Here is a 26,830-nt window from a genome sequence, read left to right as displayed (position 1 = left end):
AAAATTGACACCTAGAACTGCGTAGAGAGAGTTTGCCTCCAATTGAGTTATTTTTTTGTACTAGGAGAAAAATCAACTTTTTATTCTAGCCCTAGTTGAAATGGTTAAGAAAAAAAAGTTTCTGATTCTATGCAGTAAAAGAAATTAGGCTCAAGTGGTAACTGAGCTTCCCATTGGATTATTGTGCAAGGTTCCTTTATTCCCACCACAGTGGATAATGTGTGCTCATTGTGATTTATCTGCAGCCGGTTTCTTTTACACCCTCGGGCTATATAAACTGGAACTAGGACTGGGGCTGGAGGTTTGGGGAGCATCTGGGAGGCAGCATCCACAGTCCAGAGAGAATGAGACAGTTGGGAACATGAGCAACCTCCTGTGTCATTGACGCTCCCAGTGGTATGAGCCTCACTTTATGCTTTCTGTGCTGACAAGGGAAGATGATCAGGAGCTGGGGAAAGCATCGTTGACCTCCTGTGAACAGTTCCTCCAACAATGTGTGGGCTGCTTTGTTCTTACTCTTGATTTTAACTGTTTGCTGGTGTTTCTGACCTAGAACGATCGAGGCCCAAGCTCTGGAAGGACCATAACCATTTGGTCACTTGGGTTTGGCCATCTGCAAAGGCCAGGTTCTGAGGAGCAATGGTGATGAGGGCCTTTGTCCTGTTGGCTGTCTTTGCAGAAGCCTCCGCAAGATCATGCACTCCAAATAAAGCAGGTATGCCTCAGATCCACCCATCTTCCTGGAAAAGGAAGTTTCCTGAATCTTCCTTTGCAATGATCAGAGTTGAGGGTTGTCTTTGTTTGGAAAATGCAAAGACAAGAGAAAGCATTTATGCCCCTCAGGGCCAGCAGGAAGCAAAAGTGTTGGGGGATCTGACTTTTCTAACATTAGAGAATGTTCCACCTTTTTTTTTTCCTCTTTGACTATTGAATATCTGTCCTGTGCCATAAATCAACGTTTTACAATATTTTACATGAAATGAACATTTAAAAATTTGAAGGTATGTGCTCATTTTCACAGCTATATGTGTGTGTGTGTATTCTAATCTGTGATTTCACACGGTCCTTTTAAAATAAAACAAAAGTTTAAAAATGAACCAATTTTAAATAGACTAATACAGTATAGTTATCAAATAAACTCTAAAAGTAGAACTTTAGTGAAATTTAGGGGAAAATACTGGATGCTAACGAACAGCAAGGAAGATGTTTTTGATCACAGGCTCTGCGTGTTAGGGGGTGATTGGGATCCACGGCTCTTTAAAGTCAGTGGTTACCATGACCCAGTCTGACTCAAGCCATGTGCGTGTTCTTCCAGATGTCATTCTTGTGTTTTGTTATCCCAAAACCATCATCACCAAAATCCCTGAGTGTCCCTACGGATGGGAAGTGCATCAGCTGGCCCTTGGGGGACTGTGTTACAATGGAGTCCATGAAGGTGGTTACTACCAATTTGTCATCCCAGATTTATCACCTAAAAACAAGTCCTATTGTGGAACCCAGTCTGAGGTAAGGCTAAGCCACATTGTTCTTAAGATCAGGCAACTAGCCTGAGAATGACTTGGCTTTATTCTCCTGATTTGTTGCTGGCATGCACAAGGCCCCCTTTATAGTTTTGTTGTTTTTCTTTTTCTTTTTCTTTTTGAGACAGGATCTCACTAAGTTGCTTAGGACCTCGATAAGTTGCTGAGGCTGGCCTTGAACTTGTGATCCTCCTTCCTCAGCCTCCCAAGTTGCTGGGATTACAAGGCCCACCCCCATGCATAGAGCAAAGTACATTTCCCACTTCTGACTCACTTCAAATTCTTAGCTTATGCTCCCAAGCCTCTGTCCTTCTTGGGTTGGACAGGCAGAGGAATGGACCATCCTTTCTTCAAGAATTGGAAGTGATAATGAAATGCATTTGGAAGAGTATTTTAAAGGAGTGAACAGAATATAGCACAATCTTCAACTGGGCCATATAAATGAAGTACCTAAGACAGGGAATCATGGAATTAATAGCAGACATTCTCTTGCCAAATTTCCTTGTATGACAGAGGAGAAATCTGATACCTCCATAAAGCCACAGTTCAAGGCCACAGAACCAATAGGGACATAGTCATGAAAGGAGGCTAGGTCTCCCGACCTTCCTGTTGAGGTTCAGCTGCCTTGACCAAAAGATGATTATCCATCTGTGGGTCCCAGCATCTAATATTATGTGATTTTAGAGTCCAACATGCCAGAAGAAAGAATCTCAGAAACCGTGCTTATTGTTAGAAAAAAAGGAAATGCACAGAACGAGACAGTAATGTTCTAGAAATGGCAGAGGGGAGAAAACATTCACTTATTACACTTTAACAAGTGAAATGGATAAAAAGTTGATGCTGAGAAGTAGGCATTCTTGAGCAGCTTCTTTTTGGTCAGAAGCCCAATGGGTTTATGGATTTTTTTTTTAAAGCATACAACATCAACCTAGATTATTCTAAACCATTTTAGTTGAAGGCACTCAAGAATTCTTTATGAAAATTACCAGCTCACACTCAGACAGGAAGTTCTACCATCCATGCCAAATACTGCTGTCCCCACATTGGGCTTTTTTTTCCGGAGCCATCCTCATGTGCATTTCCCAGAACTCTCACCCTTATCCTGGGGGCCCAGGGCCACCCTAACTGCCTTCTCCCTTTTTCTAGTACAAGCCCCCCATCTACCACTTCTACAGCCACATCGTTTCTAACGACAGCACGGTGGTCATCAAGAACCAGCCGGTGAACTACTCTTTCTCGTGCACCTACCACTCCACCTACTTGGTGAACCAGGCTGCCTTTGACCAGAGGTAGGTTGCTCTGCGGTGTGGGGGGGCTGCTGCTTGGGTGTGTGCTGCAGCCCTAGCAACCAGGCGTGTTTCAGTCCTTATGCAAAATTCTCTCCCCTTTTCAGAGTGGCCACTGTTCATGTGAAGAACGGGAGCATGGGCACTTTTGAAAGCCAATTGTCTCTCAACTTCTACACTGTAAGTCCAGGTTCCCTTTCCTGCCCTGTGGCCTTTCCAGGAGACAATGGGACCTTTGCTCAGGATTCACTCTGCCCAGGTTCTAGGCAAAGCTCCATTGAGAACTGAAGTTGAGACATATGCTGTGATTTAGTTTCCAACCTCTTTAAAGAGTAAATGTAGCAGAAAGTCAGACTCGTAGGCAGAATAGAAGAGCTAAAAGGTGCCAAAAAGGTAAGGCCAACCTTCCCACCTCACAGGTGAGAAGCTTGAGGCAATGTCAGAAGACGGTAAGACAGTCCATATCCGATTCTTAATCGAGATTGGTTTCCATTATAGCCTACTCCAGAGATCTATTTATATTTAAAATCTCGCTCTTTTTAAAGCATTTGGCAGACAGCATTTCCTAACAGATCTGAGGAGAAGAGTTAGGGCTCCCCTCTGCTACCTAGCTTTCAGTACATGAGTTCCCTCGTTACCTAACTTGGGTCTGCAGCCTATATTGACATTGAAGTTAAAGGCACACTTTGGTAACCCTCAAAATACAGTGCCCCAAAGAAATTACATATGCCATGGCCACAGCTCAGCTGCTCTCCTGCTTAGAAGGTGACTTCTGGTGAGACAAAGGCACACAGAGGAGACACTGGCCAGCTCACTACAGGAAGACGCAGCAGACACAGAAACCTTGACCTAGAACATAGAGCTGGAAGACATTCTCAGAGGACATCACGTCCGATCCCTTTATTTCACAAAAGAAAAGTTCTCCTGCCTGGAACTCTATTAACTTTGAACTCTTAGAACTCGCTGTACCTGCTTCCTAGAAGGCTCTTAATCCTGCCAAACTCAGCAGTGAGAATCAGAAGAATGTTAGAATAACCCAGTCCCTTGTACAGGTGAGGATATGAAGCCCAGAAAAGAAGGACATGATTTGCCCAAGGTCACCTGGGTGCTTTGGAGGAGCCCAGTCTACAGCTGTGGTTTCAGTGGACTCCCCCGTGAAGGGCTTGAAGCTTAAGTGTACGGGCCCCTCACTACACAAGTCCTTGTCAAGCCCTGTGTCTAATTTTGGATTCAATTTTTCAAATCTTTTTATTAAAGAGGACTCTCCAAACGGGGTAAGCTTCAAGTCCCCTAAAACCTGGATTTGCCCCTGGCCACACACCACTAGTGGTTAGATCCTGAGAATCAGAAATCCCTACAGTGCCTTGACCTGTCATCAGGGGGATAAATAAAGTGTGGGCCACCAGGGTGACGAAAGGATGAGGAAATCCTGCAGGACTGATGAAGGCTGTCCAGAGAAGAAATGGGCTTCCACACATTGACAACAGTCTTAGGGGACGTCCTAATGACAAGTTGTCATTACTATTGAGTCCCTGTCCGGAAGTGAATAATTGTTATTTTAACCAGTTAAAATTATAGATATGATTCGATGAAGGTTTTACAACAGTTGGTAATAGAGAGACACCGGGGTTTTTGAAAATGTCACCCACTATCAGCCATGTTAGGCCGAGATTCAGACAAAAATATCAAACCATAGAACTATAAGGAGCTTACTCCTTTAAAAAAAAGAATTAAGAGGTATGTTCTCAGCCTCAGCCAGACAGACCATCCTCTCTGCTGGAGGGGTAGACTAATGGGATCCCTCCCTGAACTACTGTAGAAATGAGGCTAAAGCCTCCCCAGGGCCCAGCAAGACCTGTGCAGGACAGACCTCAGCAAAGAGAAGGTTTTGTATTAATGAATATTCCCACTGTGGACTTGGTTTCCTATGCCTGGCCTGTGTGCTTTTATTTTCTTCTCTCTCTCTCTCTCTTTTTCCCCCCTCTTTGAGAGCGTTCTTGTGTGTTTCTGAAGCAACAAGTGTTCCTTGCATACATTTCCATCAAATTACCAGAAGCTGAGCTGTGCCCCAGATAGCACAATGGAACTGGCGCACTGCTAATTGCTTAGGATTCCGAGAACTTCAAATGCTGGACTCCAAAAGCACTAGTTCTACTCAGTATGCTTCCTCTCTCTTTCCTCTCCATCCCCCTTCCACGCACTTTTGCCAAGAACCCATAGTTGGTATTCCCAGCGGAAAGTTATTTGGACTCCCAATCCAACATGAAGGAAGTTGGTTTACAGAAGTAGCCTAGTACTATGGTTAAGAAAATGGACCGTGCCATCAGAACAATGGTATGAAGCCTGGTTCCACTGTTTACTAGTTTTGTGACCTTGGGCAAGTTAGTTAACCTCTCTGTGCCTCTATCTCTGCATTTATAAAGTAGGGATATAATAACACTTAGCCCTTAGGTTTATTATGATAATTAAATGAAATAATGTTTAGGAAGCACTTAATACCATGCCTGGCACTAGGTAACTGCCCAAGAAAATAGCCATTCTCATGATTGCAGACTTTGAACCTACTTAACCTGGAATCTCTGAGGGTTCCTATTATTGTGACCTCTATGGCATTGAATATCAATGTCAGTAGTATGGGAATGGGTTGACTTTTATTCAATCAAAACAGTAATTCTTAGTTAGACAAAGAGAAATGAAAAAGCTCTAAACAAATGCAAGCAACAGAAGCTAAAAATCACAGATTCCCAGAGTCAGAACAAATCTCAAAAGCAATCAACCTTGACCTCCCACCCAAAGTTCAGAACACTTCTGCAAGATTGGTGAGGGATGGCTTCTCTGCCTCTTTCAAAGATAATGGCAATTGGGTCTTCTCATTTTAATTCAGCATTTGAAAACTGATACACAGAACTCCTGCCCATTTGTTCTATCTCCTGAATAATACCATGTAATTATTTTGTGTCCTTCAAATACCTTTCATCTTCCTCAAGCTAAACACCTTCTCACTATAGTTCATTCACCATCTCCTCTGAGTATGGTTCAATTGGTCAATGCTGCTATTTAAAAGTAGAGCCCAGACCGCTGGGCATGGTGGCAAACACCTATAATCCCAGAGGCTCGGGAGGCAAAAAGTGTAGAATCACAAATTCAAAGCCAGCCTCAGCAACTTAGTGAGGCCTTAGCAATTTAGACAGATTCTGTCTCAAAATAAAAAATAAAAAATGGGCTGGGAATGTAGCTCAGGGGCTAATGCCCTTGGGTTCAATCCCTGGTACCAAAAATAAAAGAAAAAAGTGGACCTTGTCAGGCTAATGTGGGGCCAGGTGAGTCAGAGGTGACCTTTTAATTTCTGGAGGACTTTATGAACATGTCTTAGGATCTAACTTTGGAACACTTTTCTTGTATTTCATGTTGAGCTTGTGAGTGGAAGAAATGCCTAAATTTTCCCATGTGAACTGCTGTTATATCAGGTGCACCTAATCTTGTACAGTTAGCTGGTTGTGATTCGGCCCTTGGGTCAGGGGAAGAGACTGTATGGCATGGTTTTTCAAGGTGTTCTTCCATTCTGTTGGATGGATGAGCAGTTCATGCAGTATTTCTATGTTTTTAGGGATGCCAAAACAAAGTCCTGTATTGTTATAGGACTGGGACAGATCTGGGACAGATCCATAATTTTCATGTTATAAAGAAAGAAAGGACTAGATTAGCAACTATATTGTGGTTCCTGGGTCAGTTACCACCTTTGCAAATGTGTTCTTAAAATATGGCGAACCTCAGGCAGTAACACGGGTCATAAAAAGCCACTGTAAATCTGCCACTTCAACATGCATGTTAAGCGGATGAATCATTTATGACTAAGAACACTCTAATTTACTTTTTGCAACCACTGAAATGGTGCGGGAACCTGACAAATGGAAGAGAAACCTCTGACTTCTAGGTGACGGATTCTAGGAGGCCTCGGCTGGATCTGCAATCAGTAAAACAACATAAGCGGTCTTCAAAGACGAAAGATTCTGAGTCTTAACATAAAAGTCCCTGTGTGTTTGACCCCAAGGGGGTAAAATTTCATTTTGACTAGATATCCTTGCTGAAAGTGAGTTCTGCCTATTACTGCGTACAGATTGCAGTTCTGCAAAGCTCCAAGCCCATGAAACTCAATCTTTTAAATAGTACCCTGGTATGTACTTTGGGTTTCTGTTCCATAATGTCCCAAGTTAGTGGATGGAAGCTAAAGTTACCCCAGGATTCTTGTTCTTCCATCCAGTGATTTCGTCTCTGGCAACTAAATCCAGAGTGTTGTGCCAGGTTGTTAGTAGATTTAAATGAGTCCAAGACTCAGAGAACGGAGAGGTCACCCTCCTTTGGGTAAGTCAACTGGAAATACTGCTGTTATTCCTGATAACACACCCAGAGCTGCCTAAGAAGATGCCAGGTATAGACCACACAACTGGGCTGATGATCAGAACCTGCTGCCTCTAAGCTCAGGTCATAGTGGTGATTCCTGTCTGCACTCAGAGCTGAGGTCCCAGTCTCCTCCATCCTCCTCTGTAGCCTCTCTAATCTTTTTTCCCCCCGCTGAGCCTCTCTCCACCTCTGCCTTCACCCCCACCTGCTCAGGGCATCTGCCACACTGACCTCTTTGCAGCCACATCTTTGCCCCAGGGCCTTTTTCCCTAATGGAAACATTCTTCCCTAGATGGCTGCATGGCCCCCTTCCCTGAAGTCTTGCTCAAATATCTCCTCTTCAGTGAAGACTCCCCACAGTATTTAAAATTGCAACCTGTCCTTCCATATGTTCTCAATCTACCTTACCCTAATCTACCATTTTTATAGTTTTTTTTACATAGCATACTGTGTTCTCTTCTAACATACTATACAATTTACTTACTGTCTCTCTCTACTAGAATATCAGACAGATCTTGACTTTGTTTACCAATATTTCTGACCATATAAAATATCCTGACATAGAAACCAACCAAATCTGTAGATCAATCCCTGACACATAGTAGATAGTTATGCATCTTCTTGTTGTTGTTAATTGCACTGGGAATCAGATCATAAACTTTCTAACTCAGGCTGAAATCTGCCCAGGCAAGAAGGTAAGCAAGGGTAGAGAGGGGCTGTATGTGTTCGGTCTCTCTGGTCTTTGGGTGATTCATCAAACACAGCACCTTAATATCTCTGGATTCGATTTGTTTCCATCAGTTAACTTTTGTTGGCATAGATGAGATGTACAGCGTGTGCCTCTCCATGACCAGCAAATCTAGAATATGGGATGTCCTCACTCCTACTAAGATGGCCCCAGCATCGTAGCTGGGGCAGCTTCTGTGCTATGCTATGTGGTCTCCTGTGCTTGTTCTTTGGGGTTGATTACCATCCCCATCCCATTCCAATTCATCTGCTCCTGCCAGACCCAGCTTCTCAGTCTGAGAGGTCATAATGCCTGATGTCAATTTCCTTCCCAAGAATGCCAAGTTCTCTACCAAGAAAGAAGCGCCCTTTGTCCTGGAGACATCTGAGATTGGTTCAGATCTGTTTGCAGGAGTAGAAGCCAAAGGATTAAGTGTTAGGTAAGTACATTTCTTTAGGCTTATATTCTTAAGTATACAGGGGGAAAAGCTAGCCCAGAGACTTTCCAAACACCAAATATTTCTAAGCCTAAGACTTAGAAATATTTGGTGTTTCTAAGATTTCTAAGACTGTAGCTCCAAGTGATACTATTTTGCTTTCTTTCCAGGTTTAAAGTGGTCCTGAACAGTTGCTGGGCCACACCCTCTGCTGACTTCATGTATCCCTTGCAGTGGCAACTGATCAACAAGGGGTAGGTTCCATTGTCTAGGGTCAGGGCCGATGGTGGGGCCAGGAGTATCCCAGCCTGCTTTGCTCTGGCTTGGGATAGCTTGGGAAAATACTTTTAGTTCACATTGGTATCTTTTGGAGGAAACCCTAGTTTTCAAGAGCTCTCGGAGGGATTAGAGCAGATACATTATCAGGGACTCTCCTGGGCACATGAGCACAAGTGAAACAGCACACCCATCTCCCACAGAGACCTGATGTGGGGACAGAGATGCGTGGAGTGATGGTGTGAAAGCTCCCAGTGGACTTCCACCAACAAGAGGTAGCTGTCACTGAGGGGCAAGTGCCAGAGCTCCGGCCAAGAGGCAGCATTGCCAAAGCATCTAGACTTGCTCACTCTCCGCCCTCTCGGTTCCCCCTCCACAAAGCTCTACTTACTCTCTTTTCCACTGGCTTACACTTGAGCTGCAAAGAGCTATTTTAAGGTCTCACATTTTGAGTTCATACAAGGATCTCGGGTTTACTGACCAAATGATCCTGAAAGAATCTCATTTCATAACTTGGAAAATGCCCACAGCTCTATTGCTACTCAGAAGCCACCACCAACAGAACCAGCTCTGACCCTTGGTCTAGATACGAAGGTACAACATTCACCCCTTGGAGGTGACGTTCTTTAGGTCCTGCCTCTACTCCAGTAACGACACAATTAGATGCTACTCTTCTAGTCATTTTTTTCCTGTGTTTATATTTTTAAAAATGACCACATATTTACAAAGGTGACTTTATAATATAAGTTAAAAAGTGGAACATAAATTCAAATTTCCAATGACAAAAATCTCATCATAGACACAGAGACATATGCCTTGAGTTTAGATGTCTGTGGTGACACAGGGAACTGCTGCTCCCAGTGCCCTGGTCATTATCTTGGGGTGTTTTACTCTGGGGGTCTGCCACATCCCAGTCCTTGGGAGGACTTTATCTCTTGGGCATTTCATTTCTTTAGGACAAGGGTGTGACTCACCAGGTGAATGGCTTCTCATAAGCCACTCCCCTCTATTGTACCTAGCCTATAGAATGGGGACAATCCAACCCATCTTATAGGCCCTCAGCTTGACCTCATTAACTGTGAAGATCAAGTGGGGTGCTGCCTATCACAGTGCTTTGGAAGGACAAAGCGCTGCACACACTGTGTGTAACTTTGTCCAGAGCCCCTGCTGGAGCTCCCTGAGGTGACATTTGGTCTTCTTTCCCCCATGTGCATCAGCTGCCCCACAGATGAAACGGTCCTCGTGCACGAGAATGGGAAGGATCACAGGGCCACCTTCCAGTTCAATGCCTTCCGGTTCCAGAACATCCCCAAACTCTCCAAGGTTTGGTTACACTGTGAGACATTCATCTGTGACAGCGAGAAGCTCTCCTGCCCAGTGGTAAGCCGCCCTCTTGGGAAGGAGAATGTTATGTGGGGGTGGGGTACTGGGGGAGCTGGGTTTGAACTGGGAAGTCATAACTGGCAGTAGGATATGTGCAGAAGGCTTCCTGGGGAAATGGGCCCAGAGTAGGGTGGAAGCTCCAGGCCCGTCCACCTGCCTCCGACAACCTACCCAGTCTGGTGAGTGTCACTTAAGCCCCTGGGCCTAGTTTTCTCATCTAAGTAGTGATGGCCCGTCCCCTTTTAGAGACCATGTAAGGCACTGACAGACATGGAAATGCTTTGGAAAAGCTGAAGTACAAGGGAAATTCAAGGTCTGCACAAAATTCAAAAGGCAGGGGTGTTTTAGTCTCAGTTGGGCAGTCTTCAGACACATGCTGCAGAAATTCTGGGGGAGAGCTGATGGGACCTTGAGAGGAAGGACCAGCCATCTGTGCATTCAGGCCATCAGGTGAACCTGATGCTCACCTTGCTTCAGAATACCATCTTATAGACTTAAAGTGCTGAATCCTAAACTGTTGGCCTCTCTGGTCTATGTAGACTAGAGGTCTCAGAGTTTCCAAAGAGGCTGCCTGTCTTTAATGTCTAGGGAACTAAAAAAATAAGGCTATGATCTTTGCACACCTGTAATCCCAGCATGCTTGGGAGACTGAGGCAGGAGGATCACAAGTTCAAAGCCAGCCTCCCAAAAGCGAGGCGCCAAGCAACTCAATGAGACTCTGTCTCTAAATAAAACACAAAAGGCTGGGGATGGGCTCAGTGGTTTAGTGCCCTGAGTTCAATCCCAAGAAAGAAAGAAAGGAAGGAAGGAAGGAAGGAAGGAAGGAAGGAAGGAAGGAAGGAAGGAAAGAAAGGCTATGATCTCTAGTTGCATTGACTCACTTGGACAGAAGATGGTCATCCATGAGCACAGATAGTAAAAGGGAAAGGAGCCAGAGGGTGTGGGACTGGGGAAAGGCTGACAGAAACATTTTACAATTGATCAAAGGCTAAGTATTGACACCACATTAAAAAAAGAACATGTTTTGCAAGTGTCCTCAGTCACTGTGATTACAATAACTGTAAGTAAAAGACTCACTTTTTATCAAAAGATGTGGGTCCATTCCTCCCACGTGTGGTAGAAAGGACCAAGCAGGATTTCTTCCAACTTGAATTCTTAATTTACTGACGCTTTCCTCCTGGGTTCTCAGAATTATTTAAAACAAATAAATAAATATAAGCCAACTAGTATGAGTTGACTGGAGAATTTTTACTCCATCCAGTTGGTGACTTTCTTTTTCTAATTCCCTCTTCTTTCCCTTCCTTTGTTCTCATCCTTCCTCTCGGGGGTCATCAGACCTGCGACAAACGGAAGCGCCTGCTCCGGGACCAGACTGGGGGCGTGCTGGTGGTGGAGCTCTCCCTGCGGAGTAAGCCTGTTTCCCACTGGCTGGGCGCACTCTGGGCTGTGCCCACAGGCACAGCCGGTTTGAGCATTTTGACTGAATTGCCAAACCAGGTGTGCCTGTAGACACAGCTCTCACCTGCTCCTCCAGTCTTCCAGTGGGGGGAGGGATGGGAATCCAAGAAGCTGAGGTTTGCTGAGTACCTTGAAAAGTTCTATCGATGGCTCAAATCCAAAATGGCCCCAAGGAATCAGAAAATGCTGAGCTTCTGACTAGAACATGCAGAGAACAATAATAATAGGAAAGAGAATGTTCTAGGCATGTCAGGTGCCAGTCAATGAGCCTCTATTGAGCTTCTAGCACTGGAGTTTTGGAAATAAACAGAACCAACAAGGAACTTTCCATCTAGCAAGGAGCAAGACCCCTGTGGAGGGGCAGGGGTGCCAGGAAGTATCCAGCAAGGGATTTAGCTCAGTCCAGGGCTCATGAAAGACCTCTGTTGAAAATCTGTATGATGGACTGAGGGTAGTGTGACCTGGGGTGAACAAGACGCTTGGGGAGACTGGGCACCATAGCAGCCATACTTGAGAGTCTAGCCAAGCCGAGGTTTCCTCCTGATTATGTGTGGTCTGCAAACCAAAAAAAGAATTTAACATTTTTATGAGGTTCCAAAAACGATCAAAAGAAGAACAACATTTCATGACCTATAAACATTAGTTGACATTCAAATTTCAGTATTTATAAACAAGGTTTTATTAGACGAGGGACACACTTGTTCACTGAAGTGGTACTGTGGACTGCTGTGTTCATGCTTTGACCGTGTGGATTAGTGGTCATAGAGACTGGCCCACAAAGCTGAAAATATTTACTCTCTGGTCCTTCCTGAAAAGTTCACCAGCCCCTGCCTCAGAAAGCCTGGGAGAAAATGGTGTGAGATAAAGCCTTTGTGAGCTTCAGCATAGACCTTGCCCTAAAGGGGGGGGGGGGGGGGGCGGGGTGCTCAGGGTTTAAAGGAGGCGGAGATGCAGTTGGGTTTATGTTTCAGAAACATAAAGCCCATGGTCTTTTCTTAAACCTGCGTTCTCTCTCTTCACTCACTCCAGGCAGGGGATCATGGAGTCTCCATAGCTTCTCAGGTAAGGAAAAGAGGCATTTTGGGGAATGCCAAGGCAATGCCCACTTTTGTAAAGCAGATGGATGTTTCAGAAGAAGTTTAACTTTGGCCCCAGCAAAAACGTTTAGAGTTGAAAATTACATGGGGCAGAGACTGGCAGAGGTTAAGGGGTCTTTTTCCAACCAGCCGCTGAGATCTGAAGGGATGAATGAGCTGGGTAACAGCAGGACTGGAACCCAATCCCCCAAGTCTCAATAAAGTCATCACCAGGTGACTTTGCTTGGATTCTTTCATTTGAAGAACACCGTTTTTAATGATCTGTTCTTTCAAGAAATATCTGAGTCCCTGTTACATCTCTGCCCCTCATTACTTGAGTGACCTTGGCAATGACCTGACCCCTCCATACCTTTTCCTCTGTGGAATTGGGCTAATCACTGTCCCTATCGTACCTGAGGTTGTATGGATTATTTAATGACAGCTAAGGGCATCAGACAACTCAGTGAACATGACACGTAAGACCCTCGCCCTTCCTAATATGTGTGGAGTACACTGGGGTTGGGGGCACGTGATTCAAAGAGCAGGCAGGGAAGCCCTAAGAGGAAGAACCATTTCAGCTATGAGCCAAGATCTCCCTGGAATGATGAGAAGGAGGTAATTGCAAGGAGATCATTTAGTAATCAACTTGCAGATGTAGACTTCACTCTTATGGTTACAGGAAAATCGTGTAAATCAACTTTTTAGACTCCAATCCTAGATTCTCATATTTAGAGAAAGTTCTATGGCAAAGGTCCTACAAGGAAATGCTCCGTCACATAGGATGGAAGGTTCATCCGCCAGGTTCTTTGTACCGATAACAGTGAGCTGCGGAATCCCCAAAAGAGGAACAGAAATGACTCTGTGTAAAACGTTGGAGTTTTATGCAAACCTACTTAAGACCCCTGAGCTGGGCCCTCCTCGGGTTAGAGCGGGTTGAGCTGCTCCTGCCCTCAGGCCTCTGTCTCAGAGCCCTCCCCGCCTGCTCTGGTTCACAGATGTTATGCGCCACCTCGTCGTGATGCTGGGGATCTGCGCCCTGTTGTAGGAGTCAGCCTGGAGCTGCAGCTCCGCCCTCAGGTCGTCCTCAGCGATGACAAACTCGATTTTTGTGCTGCCAAAAAGAGCAAACAGAAGACTACATTGTCGGGGAGCAGAGACCAACGCTTTGCCAAATATGTGTTCCAATTTTTGAGAATTCAGCGATCAATTTTCTTTGGTGCCCCCACTTCCTCTTGTTACGTCAGTGGCCCTTAGATCCCGCCAGTCCCTCCCCTGCAGCTGGGGAGGAGTCTTCTCAGACTCCAGTCAAGGATGCAGGGCCCTCCTCCTTTGAAAGCGATTTTAATTCTGAGAGACTGGCACACCCACCAAGTGCAGCTGAGCATTTTGAAGACCATGTAGTGCGTAACCACAAAGTCAATACTAAATAGGGAATGCACAGGAATAGCCAACTTCGCCAGAAGGGGCTCTGTCATTGAGACTGGGCAGTTCTACCCAAGGACCAGAGCTGAGCCCGCAGGCAGGGAGTTGCAATCTTTCAAATAACCATGTAGGAATCAGAGTGGAATACCAGAGTTTTGCTTATAAGTAATAGGAAGGAAATGGATCCTTAAAAGTTCTTAGTACTAACCTAACTAGTTTTAATTATAGGGTTTATTAAATATATGTAAACATTAGACAGGTATAAACTCCTTGTTTTTGTAGCTGATATATACTTTAACATCAAAAGAAAATTAGAAATTTGATAGAAAAAAAACTAAAAAAAGGCATAGGACAACCCCTCCCCCTGCAACACACACACAGGTTTGCTGTACTTGGTGACAACCTGACTTCCCATATGCCTTGTGACATCCATGTCCTCAATATCTTTCGTCACTGACTCTAAGAAATCTTCATGTGTACAGAATGGACTGATTTCACTTAGTCTTTACTTAAGATGTTCAAATCCATATACTTTTGTTTTTGTCTCATCAACTTAGGATCATCAGAATAGAACCATCAAAATAATCAGAAATGCAAATGCAAATATGGCCAATGAAATCGCGTGGCAATCTCATAATGCAGCCACCTCAGTGATCCAGAGTATGCCAGTATCCATGATTTACTTTGGTCACCAAAATAAAAACAGAATGTACCAACCCTGGAAGAGAACTAATAGGATAAGCCTGAGCTCTTAGTTCTTAATCACAAACATTTAATTAGCAGGCTTGCAATTTGAAAACACACACCTGTTTGTCTCTCCGTTTTTAATGTATTTGAGAACTTTTGAGATTTGCAGTTTGATGGTTCTTGTACAACATGGGTGAACTCAGAAATTAAACCACTCATCAGATCTCTCAAGAGTTGAAGTACATGTTTGGTTAGCAATAGGCTAGAGTAAAATGACTCAAGTTCAAACTTGGTCTCAAAGCTGATGTGCCAGACAGCTTGGGATCTTTTCCTTCTATAAATTCAGAGTATTTTGTAGTCAAGAAGGACAGAAGACATATTTTTATTGGTTCTAGTAAATAGCATATAACAATAACTTAAATAGCATACTCATAGCCAGATTCATATTCTTTGATGTCAGAGTAAAACAATGCTGTGTTAGTTTGGTTTTATTTTATCATTATGTTTTATGATCATGTATCTCTACCTGGTGCTATGGAATAAATGAAATGCCTTAAGATAAATAACCTATCACTACAGTTTGCAGTGTTGATATATCATGTTGAGAGCCAATTCCTCAACCTTCCCAGGGTTTTCTACAGCCAGGAGCTCCTTAGACTCATGTATATACCACAGAATTTCAACTGCTCTCTCCCTCATTTACACTTGAAACATTCCACTACTGGGTTTTCTGTGCAAGGAGGTGAAGCCATTTCACATAACTAACATTTTGGTGAAGATGATTCTCTGGTCATCCCTGTCCATGAAGCACTAATCTCTCTTGCCAATCAACTGGATGTGTTTTGACTAAAGTTAACTCCCTGATGCTGTCTCCTGACTTTTCTGTTGAGTGATTAGCAGAAGGTACTCTCAAAACAATCTCTCATAAATTCTCATTAGTGCTCAACATCAAACACATCAAGAGGGAGAAAAGTATATTCTTAGGTATCATTGATTGACATAGAAAAAACACTGCATATAGCTTTTAGGAAACTGAGCCTATCAAAACTCCTAGTTATGATCCATAAACATTCTCTCTCCCCCCCCCACACACACGCTGTGCATGTATATGTGTGCACATATGTGTGTCTAGGGGGTTCTGTATGTACATGTGTGTATGCATTTTTTTGTGTGTGTATGTATAAGTTTGGCCACCAAATGTTTATGTTATAACATTCAAAGAAGAGGCAAAACTAACAACATTTTTATTATATATGAATATAACTTCTATAAGCACGTAGGTTAGGGCTAGAAGGAAATAAACACACACGTCCTTCAAACAAATACAAAGAGGATAATAATGGAAACTTACCCTATCCAACCCCATCCCTATATCTGAATATCATTTTCAAATGCCCTTTTATGTAACACTACTGAATTGCTTGATCCCTTCACTTTAGTTCATAGCTCTATTGATCCTTAATATTCTACTACTATTATTTATGTCTCCTTGTCCCAACTAAACTACAAGCAAAGGGTCAAGGAAATTTTCATATTCTCCTGTGCCCCCCTCAGCATGGTAGCCAGAATAGAGTAAGTACTTAATAAATGTTTCTTGAGTGAATGAAATGTTCATATGGAAGGAAGGATGGACGGATTGACAGATGAATGAACAGACAAATGGGTAGATGAAGACTAGCCCACCTCTCCAAGAGGAGGCCTCATAGTAGAGGTTGACTTGTTTCCTTTTATGGTTGAATGAGTGTTTGGTGTCCAGAAGCCATGATCCTATCAAGAAAAGAGACATGGAACATGAGAAGATCCATTCTACTCCACTGCCTCCATGCTGCCATAGAAGGTGAAGAGCTCCCTCACATAAACACCCTCTTCCTTCCTCCTTCTAACGCTGTCACTCCTTGATCCAGAGGGCCTTGGGGGAGAAGCAGAGTCGATTACAATTAAGACAGAATTGCATTATGGAAATTAAATCCATGAGGGTCGTAGAATTCAGTTGCCTGCCTCTGGGAAGAAGCAAAATACCACAGATGGGAATGTTTAGGAGCTTAAAAAATAAGTGGCTTATTTGGGAAAGTGCTTTCCTTGGATCTGATTTTGTGTCCCACTTCCTAAAGAAAGACAAGAATACCACCAAATCTTTTGTAAAATTCAGCATCAAAGGTCCTCAGTAAGTCCAAAGATAGTGTATTTCTTAACACAGAACTCCAAAATATCCCCACAAAGGCAGCCCAGAGGTCTAGCCAGAACAAAAATGTAACTGGTCTCAATGGTTCTCACTTCTTCAGTCACAGGGAGCTCAGCTGGAAAGGATTTAAACACGGTAATTCATTCAGATTGCTCTGCTACATTCAGGGGCTATGTGGATGTGAGGAGTTGCAAGAGTTGAAGAAAAAAGCACTGGGAATGCATTAGTGGGTCAGTAAATCTACCAAATAAGACAACCAGAACCCTGACTGTCCTTTATGTGGAAAGGAAAATAGTCATTGCAGGAATGGATGGATTCATCTCTGCTGAAAATTTTTTCTCAATTAAACTTTTCATAAATGAATGAAAAGTTCCACTTAAAATTCAAGGCTTGTCTGCAAGAGGTTTTGCTCAGTGGATAGGAAAAACATTAAGCAATAAACTGGGGACAGGACATTATCTGTGTGAGCATGGGGCTTAGAGGAAGTGAGGATCAGGACCAGGTCTCCCTGCACTACATTGGGCCTGTCTTCTTGTAATAGCTTCATCCCTGCTGGGTTTCTAGGGCAGCTCACGCTGCAGAGCTTTTACCCTGGACATTCTGAGGTTCTTCTGGTTTGGGCTTCTGTCTCCAGGCAAAATGATTAGCTGATAAGGTTATGCACTAAAGTTTAGGAGCAGTCAAAGAGGGAAGGATATGGGGCTGTGGCCCCAAGCTTCACCCTCTCCCTACTCTCTCCCAGAATGAAATGGATTTACTGCAAATTCACAAATTAATGGACTGGAAATCTCTGGCATCTTGAACAAGTTCACTGGCAGTTCCCATGAAATGAGTTCACAATACCCACTTCATCCTCTGGACCAGGAGGCTCGCTGGATAGCGCCCCCTAGTGGGAGACTGTCTCAACACCCCAGAACTGTACCTCTGCAATGGGATATTAGGGGGAACCTGCAGAGGGTCCCCAGGGACTTTCCTGTGACTCCACAAACATCTTGAAAGAAAACACTCACCTCACAAGATCTCTGGAACTTGAGCCTCTTGCTCAGTAAACCCGGGGAGTGGACTGGCGAAGCCTTCTTGGCCTTTCAACGAGAAAGTCGTTTGTTCTCCTTTGCCCTGAGGGAGGCAGAGAAGCAGTTGGAGAATGACAAGAAGGGGCTACCTGGGAACAGCAAACCAGGAGCCAAGACCACCCCTCCCTGCTGCTTGTTCTGGATCTCCACACCACCAAACGCCCAGCGTCTTCATGGCTGCCCTCTACTTCCATGTGTGCATCTCCCAGCTCTCCTGAGAACTCCTGAGGAGGAGCACCTGCTCCCTCCCCACCCCTAGCTGCTGCAGTCTGGCTGGGCACAATTCAGGAGCCACTTGTCAGAAGAAACGAACTTTATTTTTAGAACACACACACCAAACCACACAGCTCCTCAGGAAAAACCTTCAGAGCCCAACTGCCACCACCGGCTTCCCACAAGCCTCTCCACCTCCCCCACTCCTCCTGCTCTTGAGGCTGATTGGCTGGGTCGCATGGGCAGAGCCAAAAACAGTCCCCCAATGAGCAGCTCCGTGGTCTGAAAGGGTGGGGAAACAGCCCAATGAGCATCACTGCAGAGGAGCCAATCAGTTGGCAGCTAGAAGTTTGCTGGGGCCGCTGTGAGCCAATCATCAACTGGCAGCTGGAAGTTTGCTGGGGCCCCTTCGGCTGTGGCTCTCAACACCCGGCCCAGAAAAGGGCCATCCTGAAGGAAGGATGTGAAAGTGTCATGGTACACTTCATGATAGAGAGAGGCCAGGAAGAGGGAGAAGGCAGAGGAAAAAGAAAGAGCCTTTATAAATGTAGAGAGATGAGGTCAAACCAATTGACTTCTGTCCCCTCTGCCTGGGCACTTCAGAGTCAGGTAAAGGGACACAGAGGAAGTGTGGACCTTGTGATTTCCGGGCTTATGTTGGCTGTTGCTGTGTGTGGAAGATTGCACTGGACTGTTCGGGGGACGCTGAGAGCCCATTTGTGCAGGGAGAGTGTAAGCGTCCTATAAGCCTTGGTCTACGTGAGAGCAAAGCTGACTGCTGTCAGACATTCTGTGTTCAACTATTTGAGGGAACTGCATAGACCTTACTGAAGGAAGAAGATCCTACAGTTCTAAGAGTCTCCAGAGAGATCTAAGAGTTCTCCTGTACCACTAGGCAGACACTTGTTCATTCTGCCACACTCTTCAACAGCTCCATCAGGAATTCAAATTTGGAAGGTGAGACACAGTTGGCCTGGCCTTACCTTGACTGGAATGGTGCTTCTCTTTTGCAAATTGTGCCTCCTGTTGCCAGCAAGGCATCTGCAGTGCTCTGAGCAACATGGATTCATAGAGCTGCCATAAAATCAATCATTGCCTAGTTAGCACCTTGTCAGTGGATTGTCAGTGGAGTGGAGCTGCTTTGAAGAGAGAACCACACTACTTGAAATATTTGAGCCCCAGGAATCACAATAAACAAAGCACAAATATTGTCTAAAATATGAGACACTTGGCCTGGGAGCCCTAACCAGCCAGGCATTGATGGGACACTATTGGATGCTGCTCAAACTTTAGCAAAGAAGCCAAAGGAAGACCTAGCTCAGTATACAAATTGGCAAGAACCATGGATAGAGGTTCAATGGGCTCCTCAGACTTCCTAGGGTGAGCTGGGACATATTTCCAAAATGCTGCTAGAACCAGGTTTAGAGACTAAATAAACAGACACCTTCCATTTTTTTTCTGAAAACCTTTCTTTACCATCAAAGAGAAAGGTTTAAGTCTGCATTTGAGACTTGGTTTATTAACTTAGACAATCAGAGGGGAAAATATTTGCACATGTACATGCATGTGTGTATATATGTATGTTTTTATATTGTGGGAAATCTATAAATTCAAAACAATGTTAACCTAAACTCTTTGACACTAAAATCACTAAGTAATTCTCTTTTTTTCATATCTCAACTGGTAAGTGGCATGCATGTGTCTATTAACAGTCAATGAAATAAAATTACTATCTAGCAAAAGAATCCTTTGTTCCCTGGAATTCCCCATCATAAATTTCTTCTGCACCACTAAGAACATACATCAGATATTGGCAAAATGTCACCCATAGACCATATCTGGCCCACCATTTGTGTTTGCAAATGGAGTTTTACTGAGACATGGCTATGCTCATTTGCTCACATACTTGTATTACTACTTTTGAGATCCAACAGCAGAATTAAATATTTTGAGCCTGTAAAGTGAAAAACATTTACTGTCTGGCCCTGTTCATCAAAAGTTTTCCAACTCCTACTCTTCATTTAAATGACTTTATTATATGTGTATCCATCTAAAATGGTAAGACTTGGAGGGGCGCCATGTGTGTCTACATAGCTCCAGTGAGAGCACAGTAACAAAACTCTGTTTATACAGCTCACGGTCAGTGTTGTTTAAGTGGATAATGACCTTCTCCTCCTGATGGAAAATAGGAGACAAAATGCAAATGAGTCTTCTAAAAATACCCTCTGATTAACGATAGGGGATGGGAGGGTAGCCATATTGTGTTCACAGAGTGCTATACATGATACCCACGCAAACTGCTACTTTCCATTCTGGATGCCGTGTTCACGGTGTCTCCAAACAGACAGTATCTGGTTATGGTGATTCCCACCTCGCCAGCCACCACATCATCTGCAGGGGGGACGGCCAATGGGCTGGACCCCTGAGTGTATATCAGGTCAACAAGGGCAATTCACAAACATCCATTAAGTGCCCTCCGGCACAGAGCTTGGCAACACCTCTTAGAGTTTACAAGGGGGAAACTACAGAACCCACAAACTTCTGGCAGGAAGTGACATCATCAATAAATGACCACACTGTTCATGCACTAGAGATGTCAACAAAACCTGCACCGTACAAACACAGGAGTAATTAATTCTGTTTGGAGATTGGGTTTCATTTAGTTGAGACTTGAAGGATAAGGACAAGGATGCTAGCTATATAATTTCAGGGTCCCAACACAAAATAAAAACATGGGACCCTTTGTTCAAAGAGTATGAAGAATTTTCAGAGATAGAAGAATATCAAACCTAGTAGGGATCACATGCCCATGAGTTTGACCCAAATGGAACACATCAAAGGGCACTTGATACAGACACAAGGAGAAAAAGCTAGCCTGGGGTTCCTGTCCTGGTTTTTGTTCTCTTTATGTTTGACTCAACTTCTTGGAGTCACTGTGGCCCGTATTCTCACCAAGCAACCTAGCTGAGCAGAAACACACATACAAAGACAAGTCAATCTTTTGTTTCCCCTGAAGTTGTTACCATTTGTTTTAGTCAGACTTTTCACTGCTGAGACTAAAAGATCTGACCAGAACAATTATAGAGGATGAAAAGTTTATTTGAGGGCTCACAGTTTCAGAGGTCTCCATCCATAGATAGCAGATTCCCTTCCTCAGGGTTTAAGGTAAAGCAGGACATCATGGTGGAAGAGTGGCAGAGGGAAGAAGCTCACATGACGATCAGAAAGCAGAGAGAGACTCCACTCTCCAGATACAAAATATACACCCAAAGCTACACCCCACCATGACCCACCTCCTCCAGCCGCATCCCATCTGCCTTCAGTTACCACTCAATTAATTCCACCAGGGGATTAATTCACTGATTACGTTGAGGTTCTCATAACCCAATCATTTCTTCTCTGAACCTTCTTGCATTGTCTCACACACGAGCTTTTGGGGGGACACCTCACATCCAACCATAACTCCATTCAATAACTGTGTTCCTAAAAGCCTCTGACTTGAGGCCAGAACTCCCTGCTGCCATACCTGGACCATAAGGCCACCTGCCATCAGTTCTGACTCCCTGTGTGGAGGCCAATCCAGGGATTGAGCTTCTCCTCGGGCATGTGCCCACTCTGGCAGTGGAGGATGGCACTAAGGAAGGGAAGAGACATGGTGGCAATCCCATGCATGTGTCGGGTTCCGTTGCACATGGGAAGTCCACTAGCCACCATGAATGCATATTGGAATGTTTTCAACCTGAAAACAAAGTAACAAAGAGACTTTGTTTTTCACAAGGGAGACAGTGGGTCACAGGTGGTGATAGGGTCAGAGGCCAAGTCCCTTGTCACCAGCCCCCGCCTTGGGGCGCCATGCCTTGGAACCTCACTCTTGCTGACTTCAGCCCCATCCAAGCACCAGCATTTCTTCCAGTTCCTCACCTTGCCTTGCTTTCTCCACAAAGCCTCCTTCCACTGAGCCCTCCTCACAGCCGCTGCATCTGCCTCTGAAATGGGACAGTATGGGTGACCATATTTCCCCACCTAAGACCAGAACCAGCTGGACAGGCAGCAGTGTATTGATGGATTAAGTCAGGTGTGTCCATCAAGTGGAATCCATCTTACCCGACCTGAAATGTCCTCAGCCCACCCAGGACTATTACGTGTGTGTGTGTGTGTGTGTGTGCCATATACTATATAAAATGTATTTATTTATACACATGTAGATCTTGCGTCTCCCCCATCTGTTCCTTTTCTCCTAATCCTCCTGATAAACCAGTCCTTCATTTGTAATAGAGAAATAAAGAAGCAGAAGCTTAAAGCTTCAACCCTTTCCAGATACAATTGTAGAATCCAAAGATGATGTGGGAAAGGTAGAATTTCAGGCATTAGCCCTGGCAGCAAAAATGCCTCTGTCCTATTGGCCCCCAAATTATACAAAAAAAGTCAACTTTGGACAAGTCCCATCTGCTTCTAGGAAGCCTCTCCCCACCATGAGAGCATCCTGCAGAAATATAAAGTGGCTGCAAATTAGCCCCTGCAAAGCAAAATTGGGAAGATCACTTTAAGAGGAAAACTCCAGTGGGTGCCTTCAGGGTGGTCTGGTTCTGTTGGCAGAGTGTGTGATGTGTCCTGGAAGGCTGTCCTGTCCATGCCAAAGCTACACCCCCCCCATGACCCACCTCCTCCAGCCACATCCCATCTGTCTTCAGTTACCACTCAATTAATGCCATCAGGGGATTAATTCACTGATTGTGTTGAGGTTCTCTTGTTGGGACTGTTCAGGGATAACCATGGAGGACCTATCATCTCAGCAAAGTGTGGATATGACCACACTGTCCCCAAATCTTACTGGTCCCAGGACCATGGAAAAAGGCTCTGTCCTGGGATCATGGTCTTAGTAGATGCCCTTGCAGCTGCCCACCAAATATGTGTGACCATGAGCACACAGTACTGTCCCTGGAGCCACAATTGATCCCATTCAAAAAGTCGGAAAATGCAGAAAGCAGCATCAGCAGCGCCACCTGGAGGAGCCAGATGGTGGCTGGATTTGCTGTCCTCCCCTCAGCTGCTTCCCACTTCAGGACATATTCAGATTTTGCCCTGAGTAGCACCAGGCAGGTTAACTGTTGCCACTTCCTCTTTAGGTCCAATCTGATGGTCTGAACTTGGGAGTGATCTTCCCTCTGAATTGCTAAGGATCCTAACATCAGAAGTAACACTTTGGTCAAAAGACAGCCTCTAAAGGAGCACAGGTCTGAGCCTCTGAATCCGGAGGAAAGAAATTCAGGAGGGAGGGGCAGAATTAGCCCGCAGAAGATCAATGCCTCTTTAGAAATACGGTCACCATGAGACCAAACCAAGGAAGTACACAGGGCACAACTGGGGATTCCTGACAAACACATGGCACTGAAACTAATCAAACCCTTTGCAAAAGGACGAACGGAAATGAAATTTTGAGCTTGGGCTGTGAATTGAGAGGGTCTGCCAGTGGGAATGGAGCCTCCCTCCTGGCTAGCATGAGGCATGCCCATCCTCAATCATGCACAGGACAAACCAGCAACAGGAGCAGCTAAGGCTTCACAGCCAGGAGCAAGTTGTCTCACCTTTCACACATTGTAGGTTGTAATGATGCCATCAAACAAACTGTACAAGTTGTTGAAGAGCTTTAATTTTTTTGAGCAGGATCTTCTTCATCTCACCTCCCACAAATCACTGCAAAGTTGTCCTCATAGGGCTTTTGGATTCTGTGGGCTAGATTTGTGGCTACCAAAATCTACTCTCTAGACTTCTTTTGACATCCATTTATTTCTCCACCTGCATTTTCTCTAGAGATCTATTTTAATTGACGATATAAATTGAGGGGAGACGTTGGGTAGTGGAGGTCACATAGATGCCTTTACACAAAGAGTTTTCTTGCCAAGGGCATCTCATTTTCCCCTACAGGTTATAGAGCGGACCTTGCTCTGCAGATGTGGTGCAAATGTAATCACTCACCAGTCCACCAGTAAAATCAAACAATCTCAAGTTATTCACATTCAAATTCCAGCCCCCCGCTTGGTAGTTCAAGATATACAAATATAGAGGAATTTTAACAGCAAGTGCTTCTTCCAAACCTTTCCAGAGTGCATAGGTGAAAACAGAAGGTGAAACAATGTTTGAACCTGAGGTCACCCTTGCAAAAAGATTTGGAGGTACAAGCGCTGGACTTGTGGAACCAATGCGCCATCTAGTGGTCACTCTCTTGTTGCTGCATCTTCCATATAAAAGTCAAAGGTAGAATGTTTCCTCTGATACACCAAAGATAATCCAATCCAAAAAAGGGGGAGATAAAAGAAGAAGAAGAATAGACAAAAAAAAATGGAGGACACAAAAGGAAAGGTAGGAGGGATGGGTTAGGGAAAGATAGTGGAATGAATCTGACCTAACTTTCCTATGTGCGTATGTGAATACACCACAGTGAATCTCACCATTCTGTACATCTAAAAGAACTCTATTCGTGATTCCTATGGATTCCAGAGAGTTTTGCCCCTATTTCATTTAACCAGGTGTATCAATTACATGCACGCAAAAATGTTTGATCTCTTTTAGAAGAAAATGACATCCTGTTCGGAAAATAACAAATGAAATAATCCCTCTGAGTGGGTCCTCCTGGTGATGCTGCTGCTGCTCTCTGAGTTTGACAAGACCCTCAATGCTCTAGAGAGCCTGGGCAGTATTGTAGACAGGAGCTTCTCCACCTCATCTTCTCTGCCATCAGCTGGCCGGTCCTCTCTTCCAGTCCTTCCTCCAGGGGTCAGCATACTCTTCCAGCCTGCTCGTCATACTATCTGGTATGCTCACATGGCTTTTAAAAAGTTCAGACGTTAACATCTTCTTCCAAGAACCACAGGCACAGTGGAGCACAGCTCCCAGCTACATGCTCCAAGAAAACACTTCTCACCCTTAAGTTTTCCTACTTAATGGTTCCCAATGGACAATGGCCATGAGGTCACGTGACAGGACAGAGCCTGTCCCTTCCAGCCTCATTCTTCATTTATCTGAGCCTCGGTTTACTCATCTGAAAAGAAAGGATAATAAAAATAGCTCACATGTCTGTTCTGAGAATTTAGGAAGTTTATGTGTATAAAGTGCCTAGAGGTGAGTCTGGCACCCAGTGGCCTTCCCCCAACTTCCCAGCATGCTCCATGCCAGGGTCATGGCCAACTGAAAACTGTAGATGTCAGGACGGGTCATTCCTTTTAGATTCCCCAATGTAAAAGGGCACATCTAGATCCTATAGATTTTTGTTCTAGAAGGTTCTTCAGAGAAAGCGTAAATGAATCTAAACATTACTCATTTCAAATGACGAAACTAAGACTCAGAAAATGGACTTGCCTTAACATCAGGGCCATATTTTCTGAGTAAGCACATATCAATGGACCTGAGACATACCTTTATGTTATTTAGCTTCATTTAATTATCCACAAGTGTATGTGTGTGTATCACATTTTATACCATGAATATAAAATTTTTTCATTCATCAATTTTAAATCAATTTAAATAATGTTTAAAATTCGGAAGTTAAAAAACAATTATGATCTGGGAAATGCAAAATAAGGGCCATTATGTTAAGAATGCATAGCTAAATGGCCAAATTAGGAGCAGACAATTGACCTCCAACCCAGGTTCCTTCTACCAGCTGCTCAAACTACCTCTAACATAGTGACATTTTAATGTATAAAAGATACAATTATCTGATGTGAAGGAAGCTACTATTGAGAAAATTATTTGAGTTGCACGTATAACCTTACTGTAGGGTTGGAGGTGTAACTCATTGGTAGAGCACTTGCCTAGCATGTGCAAGGCCTGGATTCAATCCCTAGCACCACCAAAATTAAAAATGAACAAACTACTTTTAAACTGGTGAAAAATTTTTATCCCATAATCCAATCTCAATTGATTAGGTGCAATCCTTGGAATGCTGATCTGAAAAAGATTCTGAGGTCATGTCAAAACTCCCTGGGAAAGAGAGCCTTCATTGATTAGTGATGTCTAAAACGAACAGAGGGCAGTGGAATTATTCATGTCTGGCTCATTTTTATGAAATAAAGGGAGAATTCCTCATTCCACTCTTGTCAGCACCTATCACAGTGATTTGTGTGTGGCAGGCACTGAGTCAATATATGAAGAAGGGAGGAGAGAAGGAAGGGAGGGAGAGAGGGAGGGAGGAAGGGAGGAGGGTGGGAAAGAAGAAGGGGAGGGGAAGGGAGGGACAAGGAACCCATCACAGCTATTGGTTTTAATCCTAACAGTATACCAACTAGGAAAAATCACCCATTGCACATCTAACTCACCCTGTAGCTTCTCCTACAATTCTCCTGATGGACGGGGAGCTGGGCCTTTTCTCTGGAGACCATCCCAACATGCCCTCACCATGCCCATGACCTTTTCATCACCCTTCTCCTCCGGCAGGGAAGGTCGATGCCGAACCGGTGCCATAGGGTCTTTGATTCATTGATGACTCCTGGAAATTGTGTGGGATCTAGATCACTTGATGCCTGAGCTTGGCCACCTGGTGCATTCCCTTTAAACAGGAGCTGTGCTCTTGCATTCACAAACTGAATTTTAAATAAATAGAACAGAGAGATATTCCTGAGAAATCTGGATATTTTAATAGAAATACTATAAATTCCCTTGGAAAATGAAGAATTCTAATGGAAAACATATAG

The 26,830-nt window shown here is 44.2% G+C and overlaps 1 protein-coding gene and 1 pseudogene across 1 annotated transcript; one reads left to right on the top strand and one right to left on the bottom strand.

Annotated features, from left to right (window-relative positions):
- Nucleotides 1-639: 639 nt before the first annotated feature.
- On the top strand, nucleotides 640-15,499 carry Tectb (tectorin beta). The gene is made up of 10 exons (XM_027930410.2): nucleotides 640-715; nucleotides 1,316-1,506; nucleotides 2,667-2,809; nucleotides 2,914-2,986; nucleotides 8,270-8,373; nucleotides 8,541-8,624; nucleotides 9,864-10,026; nucleotides 11,365-11,437; nucleotides 12,517-12,549; nucleotides 13,559-15,499. The coding sequence occupies exons 1-10, from the start codon at nucleotides 640-642 to the stop codon at nucleotides 13,606-13,608; spliced, it is 990 nt and encodes a 329-aa protein (XP_027786211.1). The 3' UTR covers nucleotides 13,609-15,499.
- A 2,366-nt stretch (nucleotides 15,500-17,865) lies between these two features.
- The window catches only part of LOC114088528 (guanylate cyclase 2G-like), a 41,605-nt pseudogene continuing 32,640 nt past the window's right edge, over nucleotides 17,866-26,830 (bottom strand).

This window comes from Marmota flaviventris, chromosome 4, assembly GCF_047511675.1.
Source record: "Marmota flaviventris isolate mMarFla1 chromosome 4, mMarFla1.hap1, whole genome shotgun sequence".
NCBI lineage: Eukaryota > Metazoa > Chordata > Mammalia > Rodentia > Sciuridae > Marmota > Marmota flaviventris.
This window is presented reverse-complemented; position numbering and strand designations above follow the sequence as displayed.

Bases quoted from the DNA above. Each gene is read 5' to 3' on its own strand.
- Tectb (XM_027930410.2), top strand. From the start codon at position 640: ATGGTGATGAGGGCCTTTGTCCTGTTGGCTGTCTTTGCAGAAGCCTCC. The intron at 2,987-8,269 runs GTAAGTCCAGGT...TTCCTTCCCAAG, and splicing joins TGTCTCTCAACTTCTACACT to AATGCCAAGTTCTCTACCAA. The intron at 10,027-11,364 runs GTAAGCCGCCCT...GGGGGTCATCAG, and splicing joins AGAAGCTCTCCTGCCCAGTG to ACCTGCGACAAACGGAAGCG.